General features: G+C 35.1%; 1 protein-coding gene across 1 annotated transcript in view; it reads left to right on the forward strand.

The window, feature by feature from the left end:
* The window catches only part of NBEA (neurobeachin), a 694460-nt gene that overhangs the window by 351984 nt on the left and 317565 nt on the right, over nucleotides 1–24911 (forward strand). The window contains 2 exon segments of the mRNA XM_030309029.1: nucleotides 1090–1154; nucleotides 23069–23177. Coding sequence (XP_030164889.1) covers nucleotides 1090–1154; nucleotides 23069–23177 — 174 coding nt within the window.

Below are 24911 nucleotides of genomic sequence, written 5' to 3' on the forward strand. Positions count from 1 at the left end.
AGAGTTCCCTGTAATTGTTCACAATAGAAATGATTGGAAAGTTTTAATAAGCTCTGTAAAGTGCAATAGTGGTCTTATCATTTAGATGAATTTTTGCTAAAGGTTATGTATGATAGCTAAAATACAGTGGCTTTGCTAAAACCACGTAGCCAACCATAGAGCCATTTAGGTCTTTATAAGATCATTATAGTCCCCAGGCTTCCATATCCCAAGTTGTTGATTCTCTCTCCTGGGGAAATGTAGGTTCATGATATGTTCTTCTTTAATTCTTCACAGATTGACTTACAGCAGAAAATACTTATACAGCAAGTGTCTATGTTGGGGGACCGCATTTTTTCCCCAGCATGGGTGCAAAGCTCTAAAAAGGCAGTGTGATCAAGAGTAGAGAGAAGGGCTGACATAAAGACTGCTTTATGTGAAGCTGAATTTGTGGGGAGACAGGTGACTACCTCGGTGTGTAGCACTTTAGTAGTAGGAAAATCATGCAGAAAAATCTGGCTAGAAAATCTGGCTAGATGAGTGATGTGAATGGTCAGTAGGTTTTTTTTTTTATATATAAAATGTATTAATGAAGTGTTTATTTACAGTACTGTTGAAAAGGATATTACTTTTAATCCAAAAAAGTTGTAATTTTCCAGCTATATAAAAAGCAAAAAAAAAAAAAAAATCAGTCGACTAAACCAGGATCCATTGAAAAAAAATTGGTTAAAGCATATTCTAAATATGTCATAGGAAGAGTATAAAGTAAGCAATATACTTTCCTAATCCAGAAACACTGTATAACAATCAGAAATTTATAATGATTACACTGTGGAACTACCAAATTCACAAATATGTCCTCATCTAGATCAGCAAGGAGAGATTACATTTGGATATAGTATTAATGTTTTCTCCTTTTTTTTTTTTTTGTTTTTTTACAAATTCAAAAGAATTCATTTGTAAACTTTTCCCCTCTGTACTTTTCAGTCACTTGGAATGCATGTGTAAATAGAACATTTAATCTCCTGATCAATTTAAATATGTTGTATATAATTCTGATTTTGTTTACGTGCTCATTTTTCTTATACTTGGTTTGGTTTCTCCTTTTAGGAATGGCAAAATTCTATTCAGAAGAATGCAGGACTTGCATTTATTGAACTCATCAATGAAGGAAGGTAATTAATTTTACAGTTTTTAGATAATTCATCTGTGTACATTTTATTCCACTAGGCGACTGCTTTCCTACCATCTGTTCCAAAAATGGGTAAGAAAATATATTTTAGTTAAATAATTTATCATACAGGTAATTAATCTTCAAAGGAACAAAGTTTAAGATACTAATCATTTATTTTGGGGTAGGGGAAAGCATGTATGAAATAAAGGAACAGACTTTCTGAGGCTTTTGTGAGATGGAGCCTCATCTTAACTGGGTAGAAAAGTTGTGTAACACAGATCGAGTGAGCCGCTCGGCAAGCCCATCTGCCACTCCATCTGTTTTCAAAGCCATGCTCGGCATTCACCCCGCAGCCCATCTCCGTTCATGTGACGGAGTTTTATCTGAACATATCATGTTGTCCGATATCCAACTGAAAATGGGAAGGATATTAATTATGGGAAGAAGAACAGTCAGGTCAGAAATTTATATGTACCATTGTTAAAATGAAGCTGTAAGTAAATTCATGTTTGAGCCCATCATTGTACTCATCACTTTACGATAAACAGTTGTTCACTGTGATTTTTCCAATACTTTATTGGCAGTGGATACATGAAGATAGATGTAACTGTCACCAGTTTGACATGTGTAGCTTCTGTCAGCCAAAGACCTGCATCCTTTACAGTTCTTTTCTATGATATAATATATTCATTGGAAAATAGTGACTGAATATTTGGCATAATCTATTTATTTCTTATTTGAAACTGGATTTAATTAAATTGATGATAAGGGGATAACACTTACTGTATATAAAACTTTATCAAAGGAGGTGTCATCAAAGGATATTTGACAAGATATTCCTTGAAAATTAATTTATATATGCTGTAGAAACCCATTTAAAAAATTAACTAGGGACACCTGGGTGGCTTAGTTGGTTGAGCATCTGACTCTTGATTTTGGCTCAGGTCATGATCCCAGGGTTGTAGAATCAAGCCCTGTGTCAGGCTGCACACTCAGCATGGAGCCTGCTTTAGATTCTCTCTCTTTCTCCCTTCTTTCTCCCTCTCCCCTTCTCCCCAGCTCATGCTCTGTCTCTCGTTCAAAAAAAAAAAGAGATTAACTTCAATGCACTTTAGTATTACTTTTTTAGTATTAGTTTTTTCTCATCAGTTTATTATAATTAGAGACATAACCTCTTTTTATAGTAATTTATCTTATTTTATATTTCTCATTTACATTTTCCATGACTAAATTATTTTTAGTCATAGTAATACAACTCTAGAAGTTAAAATAAATTTTACATTTATTGCAAAGCAAAAGATACAGGAAAATACCAGTTTTCTTTTATAACATAAATACTAATTTTACATAATAATAACATACTTAGTTCTTATAAAACTTGGTTGTGATGAGAATTGATAATAATTATTATCCATCCTAAGGCAATGAAAAACATATAAAAACAAAAATTTGCCCAGACTATTCATTTTCATTTTAGTTATAGAAATCTCTCAAATCACACACATGCTAATTTTGCCAATTTGTTTCAACTGTGAAGTAAAAAACAAAAATTATCTTGTCATCAGTAACTCTGAAGACTTAATATAATTGGATCTTCCTCACTTAAGATTATAGTTATTGTCTTAGGAAAGGAAAGAGTAGAAAATTTGCTCATATCAGAGGTTTTAGCTTCTGATACTGTTTTATTGCTCAGGGGTAGAGTTTGGAATTCGTTTTGTTTTGTTTTAGGAAAAGAGTTAGATTTATAGAAAGCAGTTATAATTTTTTTAAATTTTAGTCCCTGAAAACCTTCCAAATGCCCATCATAATGTTCTTTGTGTCATTCTAGAATTTGTTTTCATTTTTCATACCAATTATTCCTCCAATAAAGAGGATTTTGAAACAAAAATTGAAACATGACTAGCTATAAATATGAAAGAACAGATCATGTGTACATTGATACAGCAAAAGTGTATTCAGTGCCTATACTACATACAAATACTATTATGGAGATGGGAATAGAGAAGTAAATGATACAAACATGGTTCTGAATTTTGGGGGAGAGACAAATATTAGAGGAATACACACAGTATTACAAGGGTCCTGTGATAGAGGTGATATAGGTATGAATACAAGTAAAAGACAAGGCATCTAATCTAGACTGAAGGGGTGTATTCCCCAGGTGGTAGGACTATCGGGGTTTTCAAACAATGTATCAAAGAAAAGCAAATACAATAGAACAAAGATAGCCTTTTCAACGAATGGTGCTGGACATCCACATGCAAAAAAATAATAATAAATCTAGACACAGACTTTATACCCTTCATAAAAATCACTCAAAGTAGATCAGAGATCTGAATGTAAAATGCAGAAGTATAAAACCCGTAGAAGATAACATAGGAGAAAATCTAGATGACCTTGCATTTGGTGATGACTTCTTAAATACAATACCAAAGACATGATCCATGAAAGAAAGAGTTGACAATCTGGACTTCATTAAAATTGAAAACTTCTGGGGGTGCCTGGGTGGCTCAGTCGGTTAAGTGTCTGACTTTGGTTCAGGTCATGATCTCATGGTTCATGAGTTCAAACACTACATCAGGCTGTCTGCCATCAACGCAGAGCCCACTTTGAATCCTTTGTCCCCCTCTCTGTGCCCCTCCCCCACTTTCTTGTATGCTCACTCACTCTCTCTCAAAAATAAATAAACATTTAAAAACAATTAAAAACTTCTGTTAAAGTCAATGTCAAGAGAATGAAAAGACAAGCCATGGACTGGGAGAAAATATTTACCAAAGATACTTCTGATAAAGGATTGTTATCTAAAATAGCAAAGAGGGGCGCCTGGGTGGCGCAGTCGGTTAAGCGTCCAACTTCAGCCAGGTCACGATCTCGCGGTGCGTGAGTTCGAGCCCCGCGTCAGGCTCTGGGCTGATGGCTCAGAGCCTGGAGCCTGTTTCCGATTCTGTGTCTCCCTCTCTCTCTGCCCCTCCCCCGTTCATGCTCTGTCTCTCTCTGTCCCAAAAATAAATAAACGTTGGAAAAAAAAAATTTAAAAAAATAAATAAATAAATAAATAAATAAATAAAATAAAATAGCAAAGAATTCTTAAAACTCTACAATAAGAAAATAAACAATCCGGTTAAAAAAATGAGCCAAAGACATTAACAGACACCTCACCAAAGAATATCTACATATGGCAAATAAGCTTAGAAAAAGATGCCTGTCATCGTCAGGGAAATGCAAATCAAAACAACAGTGAATAGTACTACATACCTTTTAGAATGGCCAAAATCTGAAACACTGACACCACCAAATGCTGACAAGGATGTGGAGCAGCAGGAACTCTCATTCATTGGTGGTGAGAATACACAACGGTATAGCCACATTGCAAAACAGGTGGGTAGTGTTTTTTGTTTTTTTGTTTTTTTTTTTATAAAACTAAACATATTCTTACTGTAGATCCAGCAGTCATTCTCCCTTGTATCTACTCAAAAGAGTTGAAAACATGTTTACATAAAAACATTCACACAGATATTTCTAGCCTCTTTATGCATAATTGCCAAAATTGGGAAGCAACCAAGATGTCTTTAGTAGATGAAGGGATAAACAGATACCCGTATATTTATGTGGTACATCCAGACAAGGGGATATTTATTTTTTAGTGAAAAAATAAATGAGACAAGAAATGAGCTGTCGAGCCATGAAAAGATATGGAGAAACTTTAATTGCATAATACGAACTGGAAGAAGCAATCTGAAAAGGCTTCATTCATACTATATGATTTCAACTATATGACTATATATGTCTCTAAGGAGAGAGTAAAAAGATTAGTAGTTGCCAGGAGTTAGGGAAGAGGAAGGCATAAATAAATAGGCAGAGCACAGAAGATTTTTAGGCCAGTGAATCTAGTCTGCTTGATACTCTAATAGTGGATACATGTCATTATACATTTGTCAAAACTCATAGAAGCTACAACACCAAGATGTAATCTGTGGACCTTAGGTGATAAAGCTGTCTTAATGTAAGTTCATCATTTGTGACAAATGTACCACTCTGGTAGGGAATGGTGGTAATGAAGGAGATATGTGTGTGGGGAGGGCATATTTGGGCATTCTCTGTATCTTCTGCTCAAGGTTGGTGTGAACCTAAAATTACTCTAAAAATAGTCTATAAAAAAACCCAACAACAGGAGGTTCAAAATAAAAAGTGTATACAACTAGAATGCCAAAGATGGCTTTGAGAACTGAGAGATGGTTAGAACATGGCTAGATAAAAGAAGAAAAAAAAAGAGGAATGAAATTCTGGACCAAGGGCATAATTTGATACCAAAGCCTGGAGGCAAGAGATAGTAAGACATGTTGCTGGACAGCTCTTTTTAATCAGCCAAAAGCTATGTACCAGCCACATAGGCAAGGTCATCGCATCTTGGCAAGGGTGGCCGGCAAGGGTCATGCCATGAAGGGTTTATAAGCTATGCTAAGGGTGCTATGATATAATTAAAGAGAGCTAGGCATAATCTACAGTGTAGCAAGTGGACTCCGGATCGAAACTAATCTGAGATTCAGAAATCTTGTTTCAGATGCTGGTATCATAGACTGACTAATAGTGGCTATGAGGAAGGAAGAAGTGGACACATTTAAAGTATCCTTTGGAAATTAAGTCTAGAGAAATGCTGATAGATTAGATTGTAAGAGGGAAAAGAAGGGATCAAACATAACTTGATTGCTGGCTTTAATAGCTGGATGGTTTATACTGTAAGTATAGTTTACTTGGAACAATAGAGAAGGAAGAATATGGGTTGGGTGGGACATAGTTTCACTTTTGGTTACACTGATTTTGTAGCGTCTGTGAAATTTCTGAGTGGAAATGTTGAATAGACATCTTGAATTTGCATCTCCAAAGAGACAAGTAGAATGGGGATTTGGATTTAGGAGTCCTGAGCTTATATGGTAAATGGTAGATAAGGATACAGATGTGATGCTCGGGGAACCTGTGTGGAAGGAGCAGAGAACATGATGCCATGCTTTTTGCTGCTGTTTCTGCTGGGAATCCTCTTTACCCACAGCTGTACATGATTGGCTGTTTTTTGTCATTTAGGAATCAGCTTAAATGTCACCCCCTCAGAGAGGCTCCCTTAACCATCTTATTGAGTTACCACACTTCCGTCATATGATTTTGTTTTAACATTTAGTAACACCATCTCAAATTATTTTCATTCTTTACGTCCATCTTCTTTACCAAAATGTACTTGGCCTTAAGAATTTGTGTCTTCTTCAGTGATACATTCCTGGTTTCTGGAAAAATACCTAGCACATAGTTCACAATCACAAATATTTATTGAAGGAATTAAGAAAAGAATGGTGAGTAGAATGTTTGAGAAGCAATGAGGAGTCAACAAAAGAGGTTTTTTTTTTAATTTTTAATTTATTTTGAGAGAGAGGGAGAGAGAACGAAAAGAGAGAGAGAGAGAGAGAGAGAGAGAGAGAGACAATCCCAAGTAGGCTCCACACCATCAGCACAGGACTTGACATGGGGCTTGAACCCACGAACCATGAAATCATGATCTGAGCTGAAACCAAGAGTCTGCCTTTTAACCGCTGAGCCACCCAGGCACCCCAGCAAGAGGGTTTTTAAGTTAGGATGAGAGGGACCACTGGATTCGGTGACAAGATGGTCGTGTTGGTTTCACCCACACATACACCGGTGAGTACCTGTGTGCTAAGGATGCTGCGTAGAGACCCAGACCCTGCTGTAAGAGAGCTTACAGTCCAGTGGGGACAGCAGTCTTCTAATTACTGATATAATAAATATGCCAGAGTAGAGGGTACTGCGGGAGCAGATAATTAAGGGAATGACTTCTGAGAAAGCAGTGACTTAACTAGAGTACTGGGGTCAGGACCTAGGTTGTTTTGAGCTGAGGAGTGAGTGGGATGTGAGCATGGTCAGCAAGTACACACAACTCCAAGGAGTTTGGCCAAGAAGGGGAAAGATAGAGCGGTTGCTGCAGATGGGTTTTTTGGGTAGTGAGGGTATTTTTTGGAAGATCTTTCTTGCCCCTTTTATCTGAATGTTGGAAATAATATATGACATTTATTATAACTGCTGCAATATAGGCTTTTAAAAGTGGAAGTTTTGTTGTCATTGCTTATATATTTAGAATTTTACTGACTCTCACCTTCAGTTTACCTCATTTCTTTTCACTTTAGACCTTTCTCTTTCATAAATTTGAACTTGGGAGTTCCAGATTTTAAGAAAGTATCATATATAGGGGCATATGGGTGGCTCCGTCGGTTGAGCATCTGACTTCAGCTTAGGTCATGATTTCACCATTCGTGAGTTCAGGCCCCGCATCAGACTTGCTGCTGTCAGCACGGAGCCCGCTTCCAATCCTCCGGCTCCCTCTCTCTCTGCATCTCTCCTGCTTGGGCTCTCTCTCTCAAAAATAAAATAAACATTTAAAAATATGTGTATATTTTTTGAGGAACCTACACACTGTTTTCCAGAGTGGCTGCACCAGTTTGCATTCCCACCAACAGTGCAAGAGGGTTCCTGTTTCATATTTTAAAAAATAATAATAAAATAAAATAAAACAAAATACGATAAAAAATAAAAAACTAAAAAATAAAATAAAATAAAAATGTGTTTATATATCATATTTGGATAGTTAGGATGTAGTTACAGTAAAGACATATTACTCTGTTAGATAAACAGATAGGCTTCTATTTGTTGAGGCCCTACTATGTGCTAAGCACAAATTAGACTATACACTCTTCTATCTCATTTGCACAGACATACGGCATTTTTCTTAACTTTCTCTAATAGTTTAAAATAAAGCATATAAAAAACACTTTCTCTTGGTCGTTAGAATATCAGTCTTTAATTTGTCCTTGTGGGAATGAAGTTAAAAATCTTTAAGTTGAAATTGTTATAAATGTTGATCCTACTTAACAGCTATACCCATGAATATAATTCATCAATCATAGCCGGAGAAAGCAATTGTGCAGTTGTCTACAATTAACAGGACAAAAACAGTTGATGAATGTGCAGCTGAATTAAAGTACTCCCTAGGACAGACTGAAATTATAAACTGGATCATTTAAAGGAATCTAACAAAGGATCTTTAGAATTAAAACAAAGCAAGGTTAATGGGATGTAAAATTGCCTATAATATCTTGGCAATAATAATTGGATTTTAAATTATTAAAATATGAATTGAACTATAAAGCAAATAAAGACTTTTTTAAATTATGGAATTTGAGTATCCTTTGAAATAAATTAATCATTTGCCTAAAATAAACGTTTATCACTCTTTTGAAAGCATTTAGGATATAATTAATTAGTATGCATACAAAGCAGTGTGTATTTGTAGTTAGTACCGAATTTAACATAGGATTCATAAGATTCCAATTTTATTTTGTTCTTTGGAATAGTGAAAAATATATAGCTTACATTTCTTTGGTTTTAAAGGGGAAAAGCATATTGCATCTAAGCATAATTCCTTAGTGATTATATAGCCCCAACTTGAATATCTTCTTTATTTTAACAACTGTTATTTAATAATTAAGCCAATAAGCTTTGGTTTATCTATTCGTTTTGTGTGTTTGATTTGGCAAAAAGTGTATTAAATAAAGAGTAACTTCCAAAACTGTAAGGTAAGAAACTTTTTTTCTTAGAGTTGAGATTCCGGTTTAATTTTGAACCAAGAATCCCTGAAAACTTCTGGAAAACAGAAGCTCCCCACCTAATCTAAACCTTTTTTCTTTACTACTCCATTATTCATTTTACACATGTGGTAAGTTATTAAATGTGCAAGTTTTGTAAATGAATGAGGTAAAAAAAAATCTTGTACTTTTACAAAATTAATTGTATAGATCTTAAACAGTATTGCTAATTTACAGACTTAGCTTTAGACATTGATTATAAATAAAATGTTATTTACCTAAAACTAAGATTAGCAAGTCCTATCTAATAATGGCTAGATTTCAAGGAATAAGAAAATATATTTCAGAATTTGGTTATCATAAATTTTATTTGAATTGCATTTTTTTTTAAATTTTTTTTCAACGTTTATTTATTTTTTTGGGGACAGAGAGAGACAGAGCATGAACGGGGGAGGGGCAGAGAGAGAGGGAGACACAGAATCGGAAACAGGCTCCAGGCTCTGAGCCATCAGCCCAGAGCCTGACGCGGGGCTCGAACTCACGCACCGCGAGATCGTGACCTGGCTGAAGTCGGACGCTTAACCGACTGCGCCACCCAGGCGCCCCTGAATTGCATTTTTAACTATGTTTAAAATATATCTGCGTGTGTGTGTGTATTGAGATTCTTTTTCTTTTATGAGGACTTTAAATATACTTCCCTCCTAGAGAGGATTATTTTAATTTTGGTGAGAGTTAAGTAATAATTCATAAAACACTTCTAATTTATATTATTTTTATTAAGACCAAAAAAAAGGCAAGAGTGACAATTTTTTGGTATAGTCATTTATATATCTTATTTTCTGTTGTTTCGTATTTCTTCTAGAGACATTAATTTTTTTGTTGCTCTTCTTAGCTTACTTATTGCAGGCAAATGCCAGTCAAGATTCAGATGATCCATATCTTTATTAGAAAACTTGGATTCAGTTTCTATACCATTCTGATATAACTGGTTTCTATTTTTGACATAACTTGGCAACAGAGGAGCTGAGAATTGGCATTTATAGTTCGTATGTTGTTTAAATAAAAGATATGGGTAAAAGTGAGCTAACGTGTTGCCGGAGGGCCTGGGCTAACATGAAGGTGCAATGTGTATGGCCAGTCCAAGCATAAGCTAAAGGTGAGAAGTGAGGTGAAGGAATAGAAAGAGCAATCCAGGTAAGACCAGAGTAGAGCCATGGCCTGGGCTATAGATTTTAGTCTAGAAGCTCTTCCTAAGGTGCTAGGGAAATAGAAGCATTAAGTATATAGGCTGATTATTTTTCATGTTAGTTACTATTGTAGAGACCAACGTTTGAAAAACCAGGATACTTCCTTTATAATATGACTATCTTAAAGAGTCACAGTCTGAGATAGAAGAGTAATAAGAAAAAGTCATTTGTTTATATTTGCATATATAAATGTTTACATATTTTTTTTAAAAAAGCACTACTCCCATTTATGAATCAGACTTGAAAACAGTCCATTATTCAAGGTCTAGATTTTTTTCATTCCTACCACAATGTAAGAAAAATAAGACTTAACTTACTTAAGAATAGATTGATGTTAAAATTGTTTAATATTTCTACCAAACATTTAAGGAAAAAAAATGATAAAATTAATTTCAAAGTCTTCCCAAAATAGAAGAGTAGGTAATGCTTTACACTTCATTTTATGAGATTTCATCACCCTGATAACAATAACAATTACAAGTAATAAAATTATAGATCAATATCCACCATAAGCATAGGTACAATATTAATATTACCTTTAATAAAAGTTGGCAAATCAAATCCAGGAATACATGAAAAAGATGTATCATAAGCAAGAGGTATATATTCCAAACATGCAGAGTTGATTTAATATTCAAAAATATCTATGAATGAATTATACAATGTCAGCAGATTAAAAAAGAAAACATATGTATGGATATTTTAATATTCATAAGAAAAACATTTGAAAAATTCAACATATGTTCATAATAAAATTCTCAGTAAACTAGAAATCAAACTCCTTCAATGTAATAGTGCTATCTATAGAAAATATACAGCTAACATCCTACGTAATGGTGAAAGACTAAATGCTTTCCCTCTAGATCAAAAACACTGCAAGGATGTTCTCACTCACTATTTCTATTCAATATTGGGCTGGAGGTCTTAGCCAGTTCAATTAGGCGAGTAGAACATTCTAAGATGTTTGAAAAAAGATAGTGTCATAAGTGAAATTAGCAAAGTCACATGATATGAGGTCAGTATTCAAAAATCAATTATAAAAAAAGGATTATAAATACATGCAGCATGCATAAAAAACCAAAAATCTATTACAATAACATTTAGTTATAATATATGTGAAATATTGGAAGCTTAAATAAAGCAAAACCATTATAATATTATCAAAAACATGAACTACTTATGGTTGTACTTAATAAAATTTGTGAAAGACCTGTGTGATAAAAACTACAAAATATTTCTGTAAAAAAATTAAAAATAAATAAATGCAGAAATATGCATTCATGAATCAGAGGGCCTAACATGGTTAAGATCTTAGTTCTCCCCAAACTGGTCTATAGACTCAAACCTAATCAGAATTCCAGCAGGCTATTAACAAGATAGTTTTTAAATTTCGGTGAAAATACAAAGGACTAACAGTAGCCAACACAAATGAAAAATGAACAGAGTTGGATGACTGGTGTAAAGATAGAGAGATAGAGCAATGGAATGGAGGAAAGAAGATCTTACAGCTCAATAATAAAAAGACAAACTACCCAATACAAGTCAGACAAATGATTTGAACAGACACAGTAACAAAGAAGACATACAGATGGCCAATCAGCACGTGAAAAGATACTCCACATCATTATTCATTTGGGAAATTCAATTTTAAATACAGTGAGATAGCATTATGCACATACTGTAATCGATATAATTCAGTAGGTTGTCAATACTAAGCCTTGGTGAGAATGTGGAGCCCCTGGAACCTTGTACCTTGCTGGTGGGAGTGCAAAATGGCACATCCACTTGAAAAACAGTTTGTCAGTATCTTACAAGGTTAAACATCCACTTAACCATTTGACCCAATAATTCCAAACTTAGATATTTTCTTGAGAGAAATGAAAATATTGGTCCAAATTAAGACCTGTATGTGAATGTTCATAGCAGCTCTATTTATAATAGCCCAAGATGAAAATAACCCAAACGTCTATCACTAGATAAATGGATAAGCTACTATGTAATGTTATAGGGAATACTACTCAACAATAAAAGGTATAAGCCACAGATATGCGCCACATACATGGAACTTAAAAGTATTTTGTGAACCCAGAGGCAACTGCGTGACTCAGTTGTTTAAACGTCTGGTTCTTGATTTGGGGTCACATCATGATCTCACACGTTCCTGGGATCGAGCACCACATGGGGCTCTGCGCCAACAGCGTGGAGCCTGCTCAGGATTCCCTTTCTGTCTCTCTCTCTCTCTCTCAATTAATAAATAAACATTTTTTAAAGTATTTTGTGAAGCTAAAGAAGCCAGACAGAAAAAATATGCTATGTGGTTGCATTTATGGGCATTATGGAAAAAACAGAATTAGAGGGACAGAAAATAGTTCGATCCTTGCTATGGATGGCAGGAGAAAAGCACAAGGGAACATTTTGGGTGATGGAAATGTTGTGGTTGTAGCAGTGGCTACCTAAAATATGCATTTGTCAAAACTCATGAAATTGCATTTAACAAGAATTAACTTTATTATGTGTAAATTATACCTCAATAAACCTCACTTAAAAAAAAAAAAAAAAAAACTACAGTAGTGCTTCATTGCTTATAAAGTTCTGTAACATGACCTGAGAGGCTTTTACTTATCTGGCCTCCCTTGCCTTCCCACACTGACTCAAGCACACTCCATTCACTCCTAAAGCACCCCTATGTCACCTCATATTTCATTGTCCTTTACTACCAGGAAGAAGGCTCCCAGTAAATTATTGTTAAGTGAATGAATGCCTAGCTCTGCATCCCACTCTCTGGAATGCCCTGGGAGAAGCCATACTAAGCTGATTATTTCCCAAACAAGTCAAACACAATTTGCCTGTTTGTGTGGCTTTGAGCAAGATACTTAATCTCTCTAAGCCTTAGTTTCTTCATCAGTGTAATGGGGCTAATTATGCTTGTCTAATAAGATATCAAATGAGGTGGGGCGCCTGGGTGGCTCAGTCGGTTGAGCGTCCGACTTCAGCTCGGGTCACGATCTCACGGTTCGTGAGTTCGAGGTTCGTGAGTTCGAGCCCCGTGTCAGGCTCTGGACTGATGGCTTGGAGCCTGCTTCCGATTCTGTGTCTCCCTCTCTCTCTGCCCCTCCCCCATTCATGCTCTGTCTCTCTCTGTCTCAAAAATAAATAAACATTAAAAAAAAAATTAAAAAAAAAAAAGATATCAAATGAGGTAGGAATCAAATGAAATGATACCTATAATGCACTTAGCCTGGTATGTAATCAGTACTCAGTGTTCCTGACACATAATAGGGACTCAAGAAATTTATATTTCTTGAATTTCTTAAAATTTATTATTATTATTTATTTAAGTGACATTTGAGCTGGATTTTGAAGACTATGGACAGAGGAGGTTGAGGACACTAGAGTACCTTACACATCCCATCCAGAGCACTGATGGGTTTCTGTGTGTTCTCAATATGATAGTGTCACTACTCCCTCATTGACTAAATCACATTTTACACAGAACACTAATACACACACAAGTGGAAGGATAGGGTGGTAATCATGACCTAGTCAGAGGCTTCCTAGTATATTGTGTCACTAACCAGTGGAAACAGCAAAGATAAAAGCCAAATGTTACTTGTTCTCTCCCTTCTTTTCCAAAAGAAATATATTTTAGATTGCATCATTCTCTAGTTCTTAGAATTCATACTGGTAGACTCAACAATAAGAAGTTGTATTTTTAGCCAAGGGTAAAGCTTTTATTGGGACTTGTAATCATAGTATTTGGGACACTTTTGCAACCGTTTTCCCTTGGTAAAGGAACCATATCACTGAGGGCACACAGAACTTGGTAAATTAACCAGAGACTCTCCTGGAGTACACATTTTTTCCTGGCATCACTGTGGCCACTGGTGCTGTTATGCCTCATTTGCTTCCAGATTTTTCCCCCAAGTTGTCTTTATACACCATCAATCCATGTTTCTCTACTCCTGTTACTAGAAGTTAAGTAGAATAAAATGGCTTGAAGCAAGCCTTCTTTTCTTTTAGTCACTACTACATCTCTGATCTTGAGCTGGTTTTTCTCACTTCACCAAGTCCTGTTCCATTGCTTTTCAGCCTTGTATTCCCATTAGCATTGGCTGTCCTTCTCCTGGACATTATAACTTTGAGCCCTTTACTTGCAATCACAAATTTAAGCTAGGAGCTTGACTATTTGGCCCAGGGTTAACCCTAAAAGGAGGGAGTCTTCTGATCAGTATTTTTGAAACTATTTTCTTGGCCCTTAACAGTATATGAAAGTAATGGGTTGCTGTTGGCATTTTCAAAAATAGGAAATAGTAAATAATAGAAAAAATAATTGGGTATAGGTAAATCTTGCTTGCTGAAGTGTTTGCTGCATGGGTGTATAGGGTTATGATATGAAGTGTATTTCTCATAGTTTACTTTGAGACACAGTTTAAAAGTCACGATTCTAAGCTGATTTCCTAGTTTATGTGTCTTAAAACAACTTCGACATGTTCTGCCCTGATAGCAATGTTTTCTAAATCCATATTAAACTATAGGGTGAGTAAAGTATACAAATCCTTCATAGTGGTATTAGCTGGTTTTGCATAGAAGAGTAAATAGCTAAGCAATTAGTCACTGAAGAGACTGGAAAGAAGAAAAGTAGGAGATTTGATAAAAATTGACCTTTGTGGCCTGTGAACAAATGGAAAGTTACTCTCTTTGTATGTGTACCATATAAGTTGACTTCCTTAATCTAGTGACGAAACTAGTATTAGAATACCTGGAGACTCCTCTTAAGAAGTGACCAACAATGCTGAATTAGTGTATACTCTTTGTAATCTTTCTAATAATATTGTTTCTGAGCTGGTTAATTCAGGATAGACTTTGGGACTGTACAACTAAATGAAACTAACTAAGCAGGGCCATGCTCCCCACATAAAAAAAAGAGAAATGAAGCTTGCTGAGAAATGAAATCCAGACTTTGCCATCTGCATGAACTCAGGACACTGCATGAACTCAGTGGTCCTCCTATGTCAATGTGCATTAGTATCACAGGGATGTTTATTAAACATACAGATGCTAGGGTCTCACCTCAGTCAGACCCGTGCAATCAGAATCTCTCCATGGGAGTTATCCCACCCTTTTTAATATGTTCTGCAAGTGATCAGATCTTCAGTATACACCAAAATTTGAGAACTGTTACACTTCATTCATTCATCTTACGAGCCATGTAAAATTATCACCATCTTTACCCATAACTGGAAACATAAATATGGTCATGAGCTAAGTCATTTTTTTTCTATCCTGTACTAAGAAGTATAATAACTGTTTAGGTTCATGGTAGATCATAATATATTTTTCTCCGAAAAAATTCCACTTTTATGTATTTGAAGTTATAGACATATGAAGTTGCAAATAGGTGATAAGAAAATAAATGCTTATCTGTGGATCCTTGTTTTCATCCAACACAATTACTTAATTCCCAAAGCTTTTTCGTAACAGTTAATTAGATGGAGGGTGGGGGCAGAGGTAGGTTTTCAACCAAGGTGAATTCCGTCTCCTCACCCCACTTTGTATCTTTAATGCCTCTCTCTCTTCATATCAAGTCCTTCGATATCAATCTCAAACTCCAAAATTATCCATTAGGCTTTATCTTCCTTCTCTCTAGTTCTCCCCAAGCAAACCCCAGTCCTCCAGTGAATCTGACACAAGTGTAGGTCTGATTATATTTTTATATAATAGGTTTTCATATATTAATTTGATCCAAAGTCATGAATAATTAGTAGATTTTATCCTCTGGGAAAGATTTAGTGTTTTAAGAGAATAACTTGGTATTGTATGTAATTTTTTTTTCCTAACAGCAACATAAAGACAGAGATTTTTAAGTCTCTAAGTGTCTGTTTTCCACCTTTCCTTCTTTCGTTGCAGTAGAAAGGCTCAGGATAGCCCACTCCAGAGACCCCCCCCCACTGTACCCCAGCTTTCTAATCTTTGTATTATATCAGTATATAATTGAGTAAATTGGGTCTTGCTTAAAAAGAATTTAAAAAAGTTTGATTGAGTAGTACAACTCCTACTAATATTCCAAATTCCAAATCTAGATTCAAATATGCAGAATCTCTTTGAAAGTCCCACCACAGCCTGGTGTGGGGGTTCATAGACAAATGTCAAGATGTGCCATTGTTTTTCCTTCTAATGAACATAAAATAACCAGTATATCAACGTGTGCCTTTTAGAAAAGTGCAGTACTCTTTGGCAGGGGTAGAGGTAGGGGATAATATATGTCAAACATTTTACAAATATTCTTTTACTTATGCTCCTAACAAATTTTCCCTCCTTAAAGGAAATGTACTTTTGGCTAATGCAGGAGAGTTGGAGTCAGAGATATACTTCTCAGGAACAACATGGTATTTATTCTACTATTTTCATTAAGTGAAGACTGTTGGCACTAAATTAAGAATCAGTAGAGGCCAAAGCTTGTAAACATTTTCAAAAAAAAAAAAAAAAAAAAAAGAAAACAACAACATTAATTTTAGATTTAAAAATCAGATTATAATTTTTTTAAATAGTCTATTCAAAGACTATAGCACAGGAAGCAGTTGAACTTCTCTGACCCAGTCAGACTCCACCTTGCAGTGTCACCAGAATCTCCATGCCTTTCTCTTAAGATTTTGGCACCAAAGGGAATTCTGCTCCTATGCTGTGTGGCCACTCCACTTTCAATCAGTCTGTCTTCTTGGCTAAATAAAAATCTGATCTTACAGTTTGAGCCTGCGTTCTTTCCCACAGTTTATAGAATATCTGAAAGAGTACACCCTCATTTTCTAATCAGGAAACTGAAACACAGACACAAGGAAAATTCTTTGCGCAAATTCATAATGCTGACAAAAGGCGGAACCTTAATATTAACTGCTTTTCCCCTCTTCACCTATAGATGATGGAAGACTAATTTTTTCTGACCTCTCATATTGCCTTTTCTGTTGACTTGTTTTCTTTCATCAAATTACAGAGATTATATTGGGGCACCTGGGTGGCTCAATTGGTTAAGCATCCAACTTCAGGTCATGGTCTTGCAGTTTGGTTTGTGAATTCGAGCCCCGCGTCAGGCTCTGTACTGACAGTTCAGAGCCTGGAGCCTCCTTCAGATTCTGTGTCTTCCTCTCTATCTGCCCCTCCCCCACTCAGACTCTGTCTCTCTCTCAAAAATAAATAAACATTGATTTTTTTTAATTATAGAGATTATATTTAAAATTCAGGATCTGTTCATCTCAAGTCAAAGACAAATAATTGAATTATAACAAACGGCCTAAAATTGGATTCTTCCTAGAATATCAGAACTTGCTCTTCTGATATCTATTCCATTTGGAATAGAATACTTTCTTTTGTCTCCTGACTTCTTTCCTGTATCCATGACAACTCTATCTGCTTTAGAATAGGAATAAATAGGATTGAACAAATTACGTTTTGTTCTGTTTCTTTTGGAAAGTAGACTCACATTAGAAGATGAAGACCACTTCATTCACTTCCTGTTTTGTATAGATACTTGAGAAAGAAAATATCCTGTAACAGATACTCCTAAATTATCCAATATTTTTTATTTACCTCATTTTATTTACATTGTGCTAAAGGTACCATAGAATTTCCTGGTATTAAGAAACTACCTTAAATTAAATTAAAACTCTACATTAAAATTCTATTTCTTCTTTGCCCCTCCTTCTCATATAACATATTCATGTATTCATTCAGTCATTTATTCATCTAGCCATATGTTACTGGTGAATCTATATTTCATAACAGGTACCTTGTCAATGCATGTTGGCTAGAGATGAATAAGCACTGTACCTCATTTTATGAACATCCCAGTCTTGTTAAAAAGAAAAGAAAGAAAAAGAAACAAAACAATGTGATTAATATTATAATGACAGCATCGAGAAATTGGGAGGCCTCTTAGCTTTATTGGGCGCAAGGGTTGGTAGGGTTTACAGGAAGAGATGGCACTTACAAAGGTCCTGAACTATCATTAAAAGATACTATAAAGATTTTTTTTTAGACCATAGAATAAGTATGTTAAAGAGGCAGTAGACAAGATTAGAAAAGTATACAGTCATCTATATATAGTAAGCTTGACTATTATCTTGTCTATTATAAGTAGGCATTGAAAAAATTTAAGAATAGATAGCACTGATGGACAAATGGAAAATGTATTAGATAGATGGAAGATGGGGGGGCAGAAAAATGAGGGAGCCATTGTAATCCAAATGATAATGATTTATGTGAACTTAAGTAATGGCTTAAATTAAAGCAATGTTAGTGTATGAGTAAAACAGTTTAAAATATATTGAGGTAAAATCGACAAGACTTGGTGACTAGTTTACTGTGGGATGATCTTAAAACCACATTTCAATGGATTGGAAAGTGAATAGGGGCGTTTAAGATTATTTCCTGTTGTGATGTTGATCTAGCTCCTAAGATCCAATATTTTGTGTTTGACACAATGTTGATATTTTTGGCCTACCTGCTAAATATAGTCAAATTTCAATGTTAAGCAACTTAAGACTTTGTTCCCTTGTTCAGAATGCTTAACTTTTTCCACACTATGTAAAACTTGTGGTGTAATTGTTCTTAATCTATAAAAAGGAGCATAGGAATTAAAACTCCCCAAAAGTCTACATTAATGTTGTCTAAGAAATATATAAATAATAAGTTGATTAATACCCAAGATTATACCATAATATCCTAAGGGAATATGTGTATCAGATGTGAAGAAAGAGTTACTTAATTTTCTTAAAATCTTTCATTTCAGGAGTCAGCCTCACATAACAAACCCAGACAGATTTGGGTTGTACATTGGTTCTGTTGCTGGAAGTTCCCTGGACTTAAACAAATTGCTTAACTTATTTAATTAATTATTTATTTTGGTGCTTTCAACTATAAAATGGGACTAATAATATATCCAACTCATGGTTGTTTGGGGATTACCCAAAATAGTATATGAAAAGAACCAAGCCTGTGTAAGGTGTTCAATAGAGTTCATTTCTTTCCTTGAAATTTTATTTTTGAGGGGGACATGTGTGGAGAAACCACATAGACAGTTCATATTCAGGAACAATATTGTGAAATAATAATTTTATACAAGAAGAGGAACTATGGGTTACTTAGTGATCTGAGGTTATGTTCTGCAAAGAATACTCACATCCTACATAGGGTGCACGCTTTGAAGCAACATGGGTCTTACAAGTGTTTTAGGAGTTCTCCAGTTCTGCTCCTCCTCCCTATAAACTGTTGTCTCAAAGAGCAGGAATGCTCTGGGAGCACATGCCTAAAGCAGTTGGTATTTTAAGCCTATGACAAGAAATTAAGTAGAGAATCTAGCCTGGAACATTCTGGATAAGCCAAGACCCATGAGAGGCTAATACGGTTCTAGTGACTCCTCCTTGATATCACCAGGAATTAAAGGAAGCACTTACCCAAGATAGGTCTGATGAATTCCCACTCATTAAGACTAGAAGTGAGATTTAAAAAAAGGTCACTAAGTGTATGAGAATGAAAACTACTGTATATGAGAATTAACAAGGAAAAAACAACAAACTTGCTATTTAGTTTATACAAAATTAAGTGAGGTTCAGTCTGCCCCGTTCTGATTGAACTTGACAATTGAGCAAGAAAAAAATGATAATTCATTTCATTAATGAGCAGTGCAAGTAAAGAATGGCAATCTTGAGAATAGCACTGTTGTTAAAAATCTAAGTGAAAGGGGCACCTGAGCATCTCAGTAAGTTAAACATCCTGTTTGGGTCAAGATCTCGAGGTTCATGAGTTCAAGCTCCACATAGGGCTCTGCACGGACAGTGCAGAGCTGCGTGGGATTCTCTGTCCCTACCTCTCTCTGACCCTCCCCCACAGCACAAGCTCTTGCTCTCAAAAATAAATACAGTAAAATCTTGGTTTGCAAGCATAATTCATTCTGGAAACAGGCGTGTAATCCAAAGCACTCATATATCAAAGTAAATTTCCCCATAAGAAATAATGGGAACTCAGATGATTCATTCCACAACCCAAAAATATTCATATAGAAATGATTACAATACTGTAATATAATATAAAATAATAAAGAAAATACAAAATATAAAGAAAAAATAAAACATTAACTCGCCCCTACCTTTGAAAATCTTTGTGACTGGTGTGAGAAAGAGAGAGGAGGGTTATTGTGTAGGGCGACTTTCGCTATCACTGATGGAATCACTGCTGTCCGTTGGCTCAATGGAATCTTTTTCTGCATAGGGCCATTGTATACACTCACACAGATGTTTACCACAGTACAGTTTTAATAAACTCTTGTGATATACTGTATTTAATGTAACTGGCAATAAGGCAACAGAGGAAAGCGTCTATATCTGCAGGCAGCCTGACCTGGAATGAAGCAAAGCATTCTAAGCTTACTCTTATATGGAGCAGCAAGATCTGTCCCTAGATGTTTTGAAGTGACAAAAACTACACTAGTGCCGATTGCGGGCACCTTCCAACATTCTGAATAATCACTGATTTCTGCCAAACACCATGGCCTGAGACCGAGCATCTGAGCACGGGACATGATTACCCACAATCCCTCAGTGAGAGAGGGAGAGAGAGAGGTAGAGAAGAACCATTGGTTCAGTTATGATCATGTGACAGTTGGCATCACCTACTACTTGTATTGCAAGACATCACTCATTTATCAAGTTAAAATTTATTAGAAATGTTTGCTCATCTTGCGGAACACTTGTAGAACAAGTTACTCGCAATCCAAGGATTTACTCTAAATAAACATTTTTTTAAAAACTAGGTAGAGAAAAACTGGACCAATGAATGAATGTGAGTGTTAGAACTGAATTTAGAAACAATTTTTAATGTTTATTTATTTGAGAGAGAGAGAGTTGCCGCACGAGCGGGGGAGGGGCAAAGAGAGAGGGAGACACAGAATCTGAAGCAGGCTCCAAGCCATCAGCACAGATCACGATGCGAGGCTTAAACCCACAAACTGCAAGATCGTGACCTGAGCCAAAGTCAGACGTTCAACCAAATGAGCCACCCAGGCACCCCATTAGAACTAAATTTTAAAAGGACAATGGTAAAAGAACAGACATTAATTTGTAAGTTTGCCCTTTAAGAAAAACCGGAAAGACTTGAGTTAACTTCAAATATCCTATGATTATTTTTAACACAGTAATTGCTTACTGCAAAAGAAAAGAATGTAAAAAGACCTAATCACTGTTCAAAATTGGAAAAATGAAAAGAATTAATGTTAGAATGCCCACAATGGAGGAGAGCACCAGTAAACACAGAGGTTTTACTTCAAAAAATATTGTTGGTTAATGAAGATGCAATGCAAATATAAAATTAGAATTATTTTTTTTAATTATGATCTGAAGCAAAGAACTTAATTTTTCTGAGCCTTGGTTTCTTATGTTTAAAAATGAAAATAATATGTATCTCCAAGGTTTCTTGTGAGAATTGAGTATTATGTGTAAATTACCTATTTTATTACCTAGCTCTCAATAAGTGGTTTGGTGACAGCTGTTATGATCAATATCTTCTTCCTCCTCCTCGTCTTCTCCTCCTTCTCCTCCTTCTTCTCTTCCTTCGTCATCATCATCATCATGATCGTCATGTGGCTTAAACAAACAACCATTTTTTAATCTCTCATTGTTCTCATTGACTGGGCTTAGCTGAGCTGTTCCTTTGCACCACTCTGTGGAGCTGTCTGGTACTGTAATCACTTGGGAGGCTGGCTCTGGGCTGGGAGTTCAACTAGGCCTGGGAGCCTAATGTCCTCTCTTCTCTTCCTTGAGGCTCTCCACATAATATGAGCTTCACTCAGCATTGCAGCAGATTCTACAAGACAGGTTTCCAAGAAAGAAAGGCAAAAGCTTCAAGGCATCTTATACCCTAGGCTCAGAAGTTACAACACTTCATTTCTGCTATATTCTGTTGGTCACAGGAAGTCACCAGGCACATCTAGGGGAGCAGAAACTCTTCATTTTTAAAGAATTATTTTTAAATGTTTATTTACTTTGAGAGAGAGAGGGAAGTTGAAAATCCCAAGCAGGCTCCATGCTGTTAGCGCAGAGCCTGATGCCAGGCTGGATCTCATGAACTGAAACCATGAGGTCATGACCTGAGCTGAAATCAAGAGTTGAGTGCTTAACCAACTGAGCCACCCAGATGCCCCAACATTGCTCTTTTCGACGGAGCAATAACAGTATCACACTGCAAAAGAGTATGTGGGATGGGAGATATTGTTGCAACCATCTTTGGAAATAAGCTTGCTCCATGCTATCAAATAAGTATGAAGAGGCTCCCTGTGCGCTCCCACTTAAGGAAGGATCTTCAGTTATATTGCTAAGTGAGAAAAGCCAGGTATAGAAAAGACTGTGTAATATACTAATATTGGTGTAAGGATGTGGAAAAGAACATTTGTATTTTCTTACGTATTTTTAAAAGCCTCTGAAAACATATGCAAGAAACTGTCAACAGCAAGTGCCTGATGAGGTTGGAAATCAGGTCAAGAGGTAATATCGTGAGAGGCTTTTCACTATATGTCTTAAACTTTTTGAAAACAATTTGAATATTCAAATAACTTTGTTAAAAAGTTGAGTGCATAGGTTTCCTAATATATGATTATCTAGCTTTTGTGTGAAAGTTTACTTCCAAGATAGTGAAGTCTATTGTTTTAACCATTTCCTTCAAAGATAGGGCATTCTGTTGTTTTAACCATTTAAAATACTAATAAAAACCTTGATTTTTTTTTTTGCATTAACTAATTTTATTGAATTAATTGAATCATTCATTCACAAGATACACTATTGAACAGAGGCATTGTTGTAACAGTTTTATGGTACATTTCTATATTTCAAATGTCTTTGAATTATAATTTTGACTATGTTAATTTCATAATGTAACTAAATTTTATGCATAATTAATATTTCAAATACTGAAATTTTATTATTAAAAATTAGATTAACCAAAGATATTAGGAATAATAATTGCAAAGGTATCTTCCTTTTTAGATTACTATGCCACGCTATGAAGGACCATATAGTTCGTGTCGCAAATGAAGCTGAGTTTATTTTGAACAGACAGAGAGCTGAGGATGTACATAAACATGCAGAGTTTGAGGTAAGGTTTTGGTGGCAGATTAAATTCTGCTTCTCTGTTATAAGTCAGCTGTCTCTGATGGTAACTTACATAAGTTTTTTTTATAGGAAAATTTCATTCAAATAATTTTGGTTCTTTTTTTTTAAAGCTTTAGTAAATACCAAACACAGAGCACTAATTTTCATCTCATTTGCAACATGGAGAGATCCCTCTTACCTTGTGCCTAACCCTTTAGTAGACTGAAGTTTTTCTAAAGTACTCTCAAAGGCAAATAAAATTTTAGAATGCAATTACCTTAGTAATTTTTAAACTAGCAGAGTTTATACACTACTAAGTGTGGGTTTAACAAGTGGTTATATAAAAATACTCAATTTTTCCATGTATTCAGTAATTTATTATTTATCAATGTATCCACCTTTAGAGTGGCCAAAGATCATTGCAGTTCATATTTTATTGTTATAATTGATATTTTATTGACAATTGAAGGATTGCTATTATATGATATGCTTGCAGATCTATATGTATATCTGGGAATATATAATTTAAATTAAATATGTAATTTTATAATATATAAATATATAAATTTAAATATATAATTTAAAAATCCTCACAAGTCCCGTGACTAAAGAAAAACTTAAGTATCATTTCTATTTTATATGAAAAAACTAAAGTATGTTGAAATACTGTATATTCCATACTAACAGGTTTTATATACAAATATTATTTTTATATTTCTAGCATGTCAAATTATTTACCATTATTTGAATTTCCTCCATTCAGTATCCTGATTTCAGTGTTTTAAATTACAGCAATTACTTCATTCAATTTGCAAAACAAACTTGGTTTCAGAAATAATCAGGTGACTTGGTATTTGGCTTAGGTTGAACTGCCATTGGCCTTGAAAATAATAAATAACCATCCATTTATTTTCCTGATGCCACATGCGAACAAGTGTGGCGTGGCTAGAAATCAGAGCCCAAGATTTAAGTTCTGATGAGGTTTTTATCTCGGTAAACCAGCTCTCTTAGTCATGCGCGTTGATGCCCTAGGTCTAGTAATCTCTGACCTCGCTGGCTGAAAAGCATGAGACAGAGAAATAGCTGTTGTCACTTCCATACTCTTAACCTCTGCTTCATTTGTCAGATGAGACAGCACACACTTGTCATGTGAGATCGCAACAACCTTATTTTGAAAAAAAAATACCAAATATTTTAAACTTTGATCAAAGTACGTGGACAATTGAGTGTATATCAAAGTGAAGCTTAATATCTTTTCAACAGTAAATACCATTGGGTATTTATCAGGGGGTCCTGTTGTAATCTGGATGTCAAGAAAATTCTGAGTTATCTGTTCTTTGACAAATATGTTTAGATATAAGATATGTCAGGACTTTAAACAAAATAAGAATATTCAATTAAGTATTGACTTCCGTTAGTAAATAAGATTTAGAAAATTAACTGAATTCCCTGCAAGATGAATTTTGAGTCATTCATATTTCTAGTAAGAAAATCTAGATGCTTTGTGGGGATATAAGAAGATCAATATTTGCCATGTGAAAACATTTAAAATAGATTCTCAAGCAGCTAGGTATCAGTAACAAGCTTTAACACATATTTAACGAAGGTGAAAATTAAGCTGAAGGCAGTGTTTCTCAGCCTTTTTTTCATTATTGCCCCCTAAGCAAGCCTTTTAGACCATTTTCACTCTAATCACCCCCTCTCCATAAAATTTTGTATCTACTAATATGCTGTATAT

This window comes from Lynx canadensis, chromosome A1 (assembly GCF_007474595.2).
Source record: "Lynx canadensis isolate LIC74 chromosome A1, mLynCan4.pri.v2, whole genome shotgun sequence".
NCBI lineage: Eukaryota > Metazoa > Chordata > Mammalia > Carnivora > Felidae > Lynx > Lynx canadensis.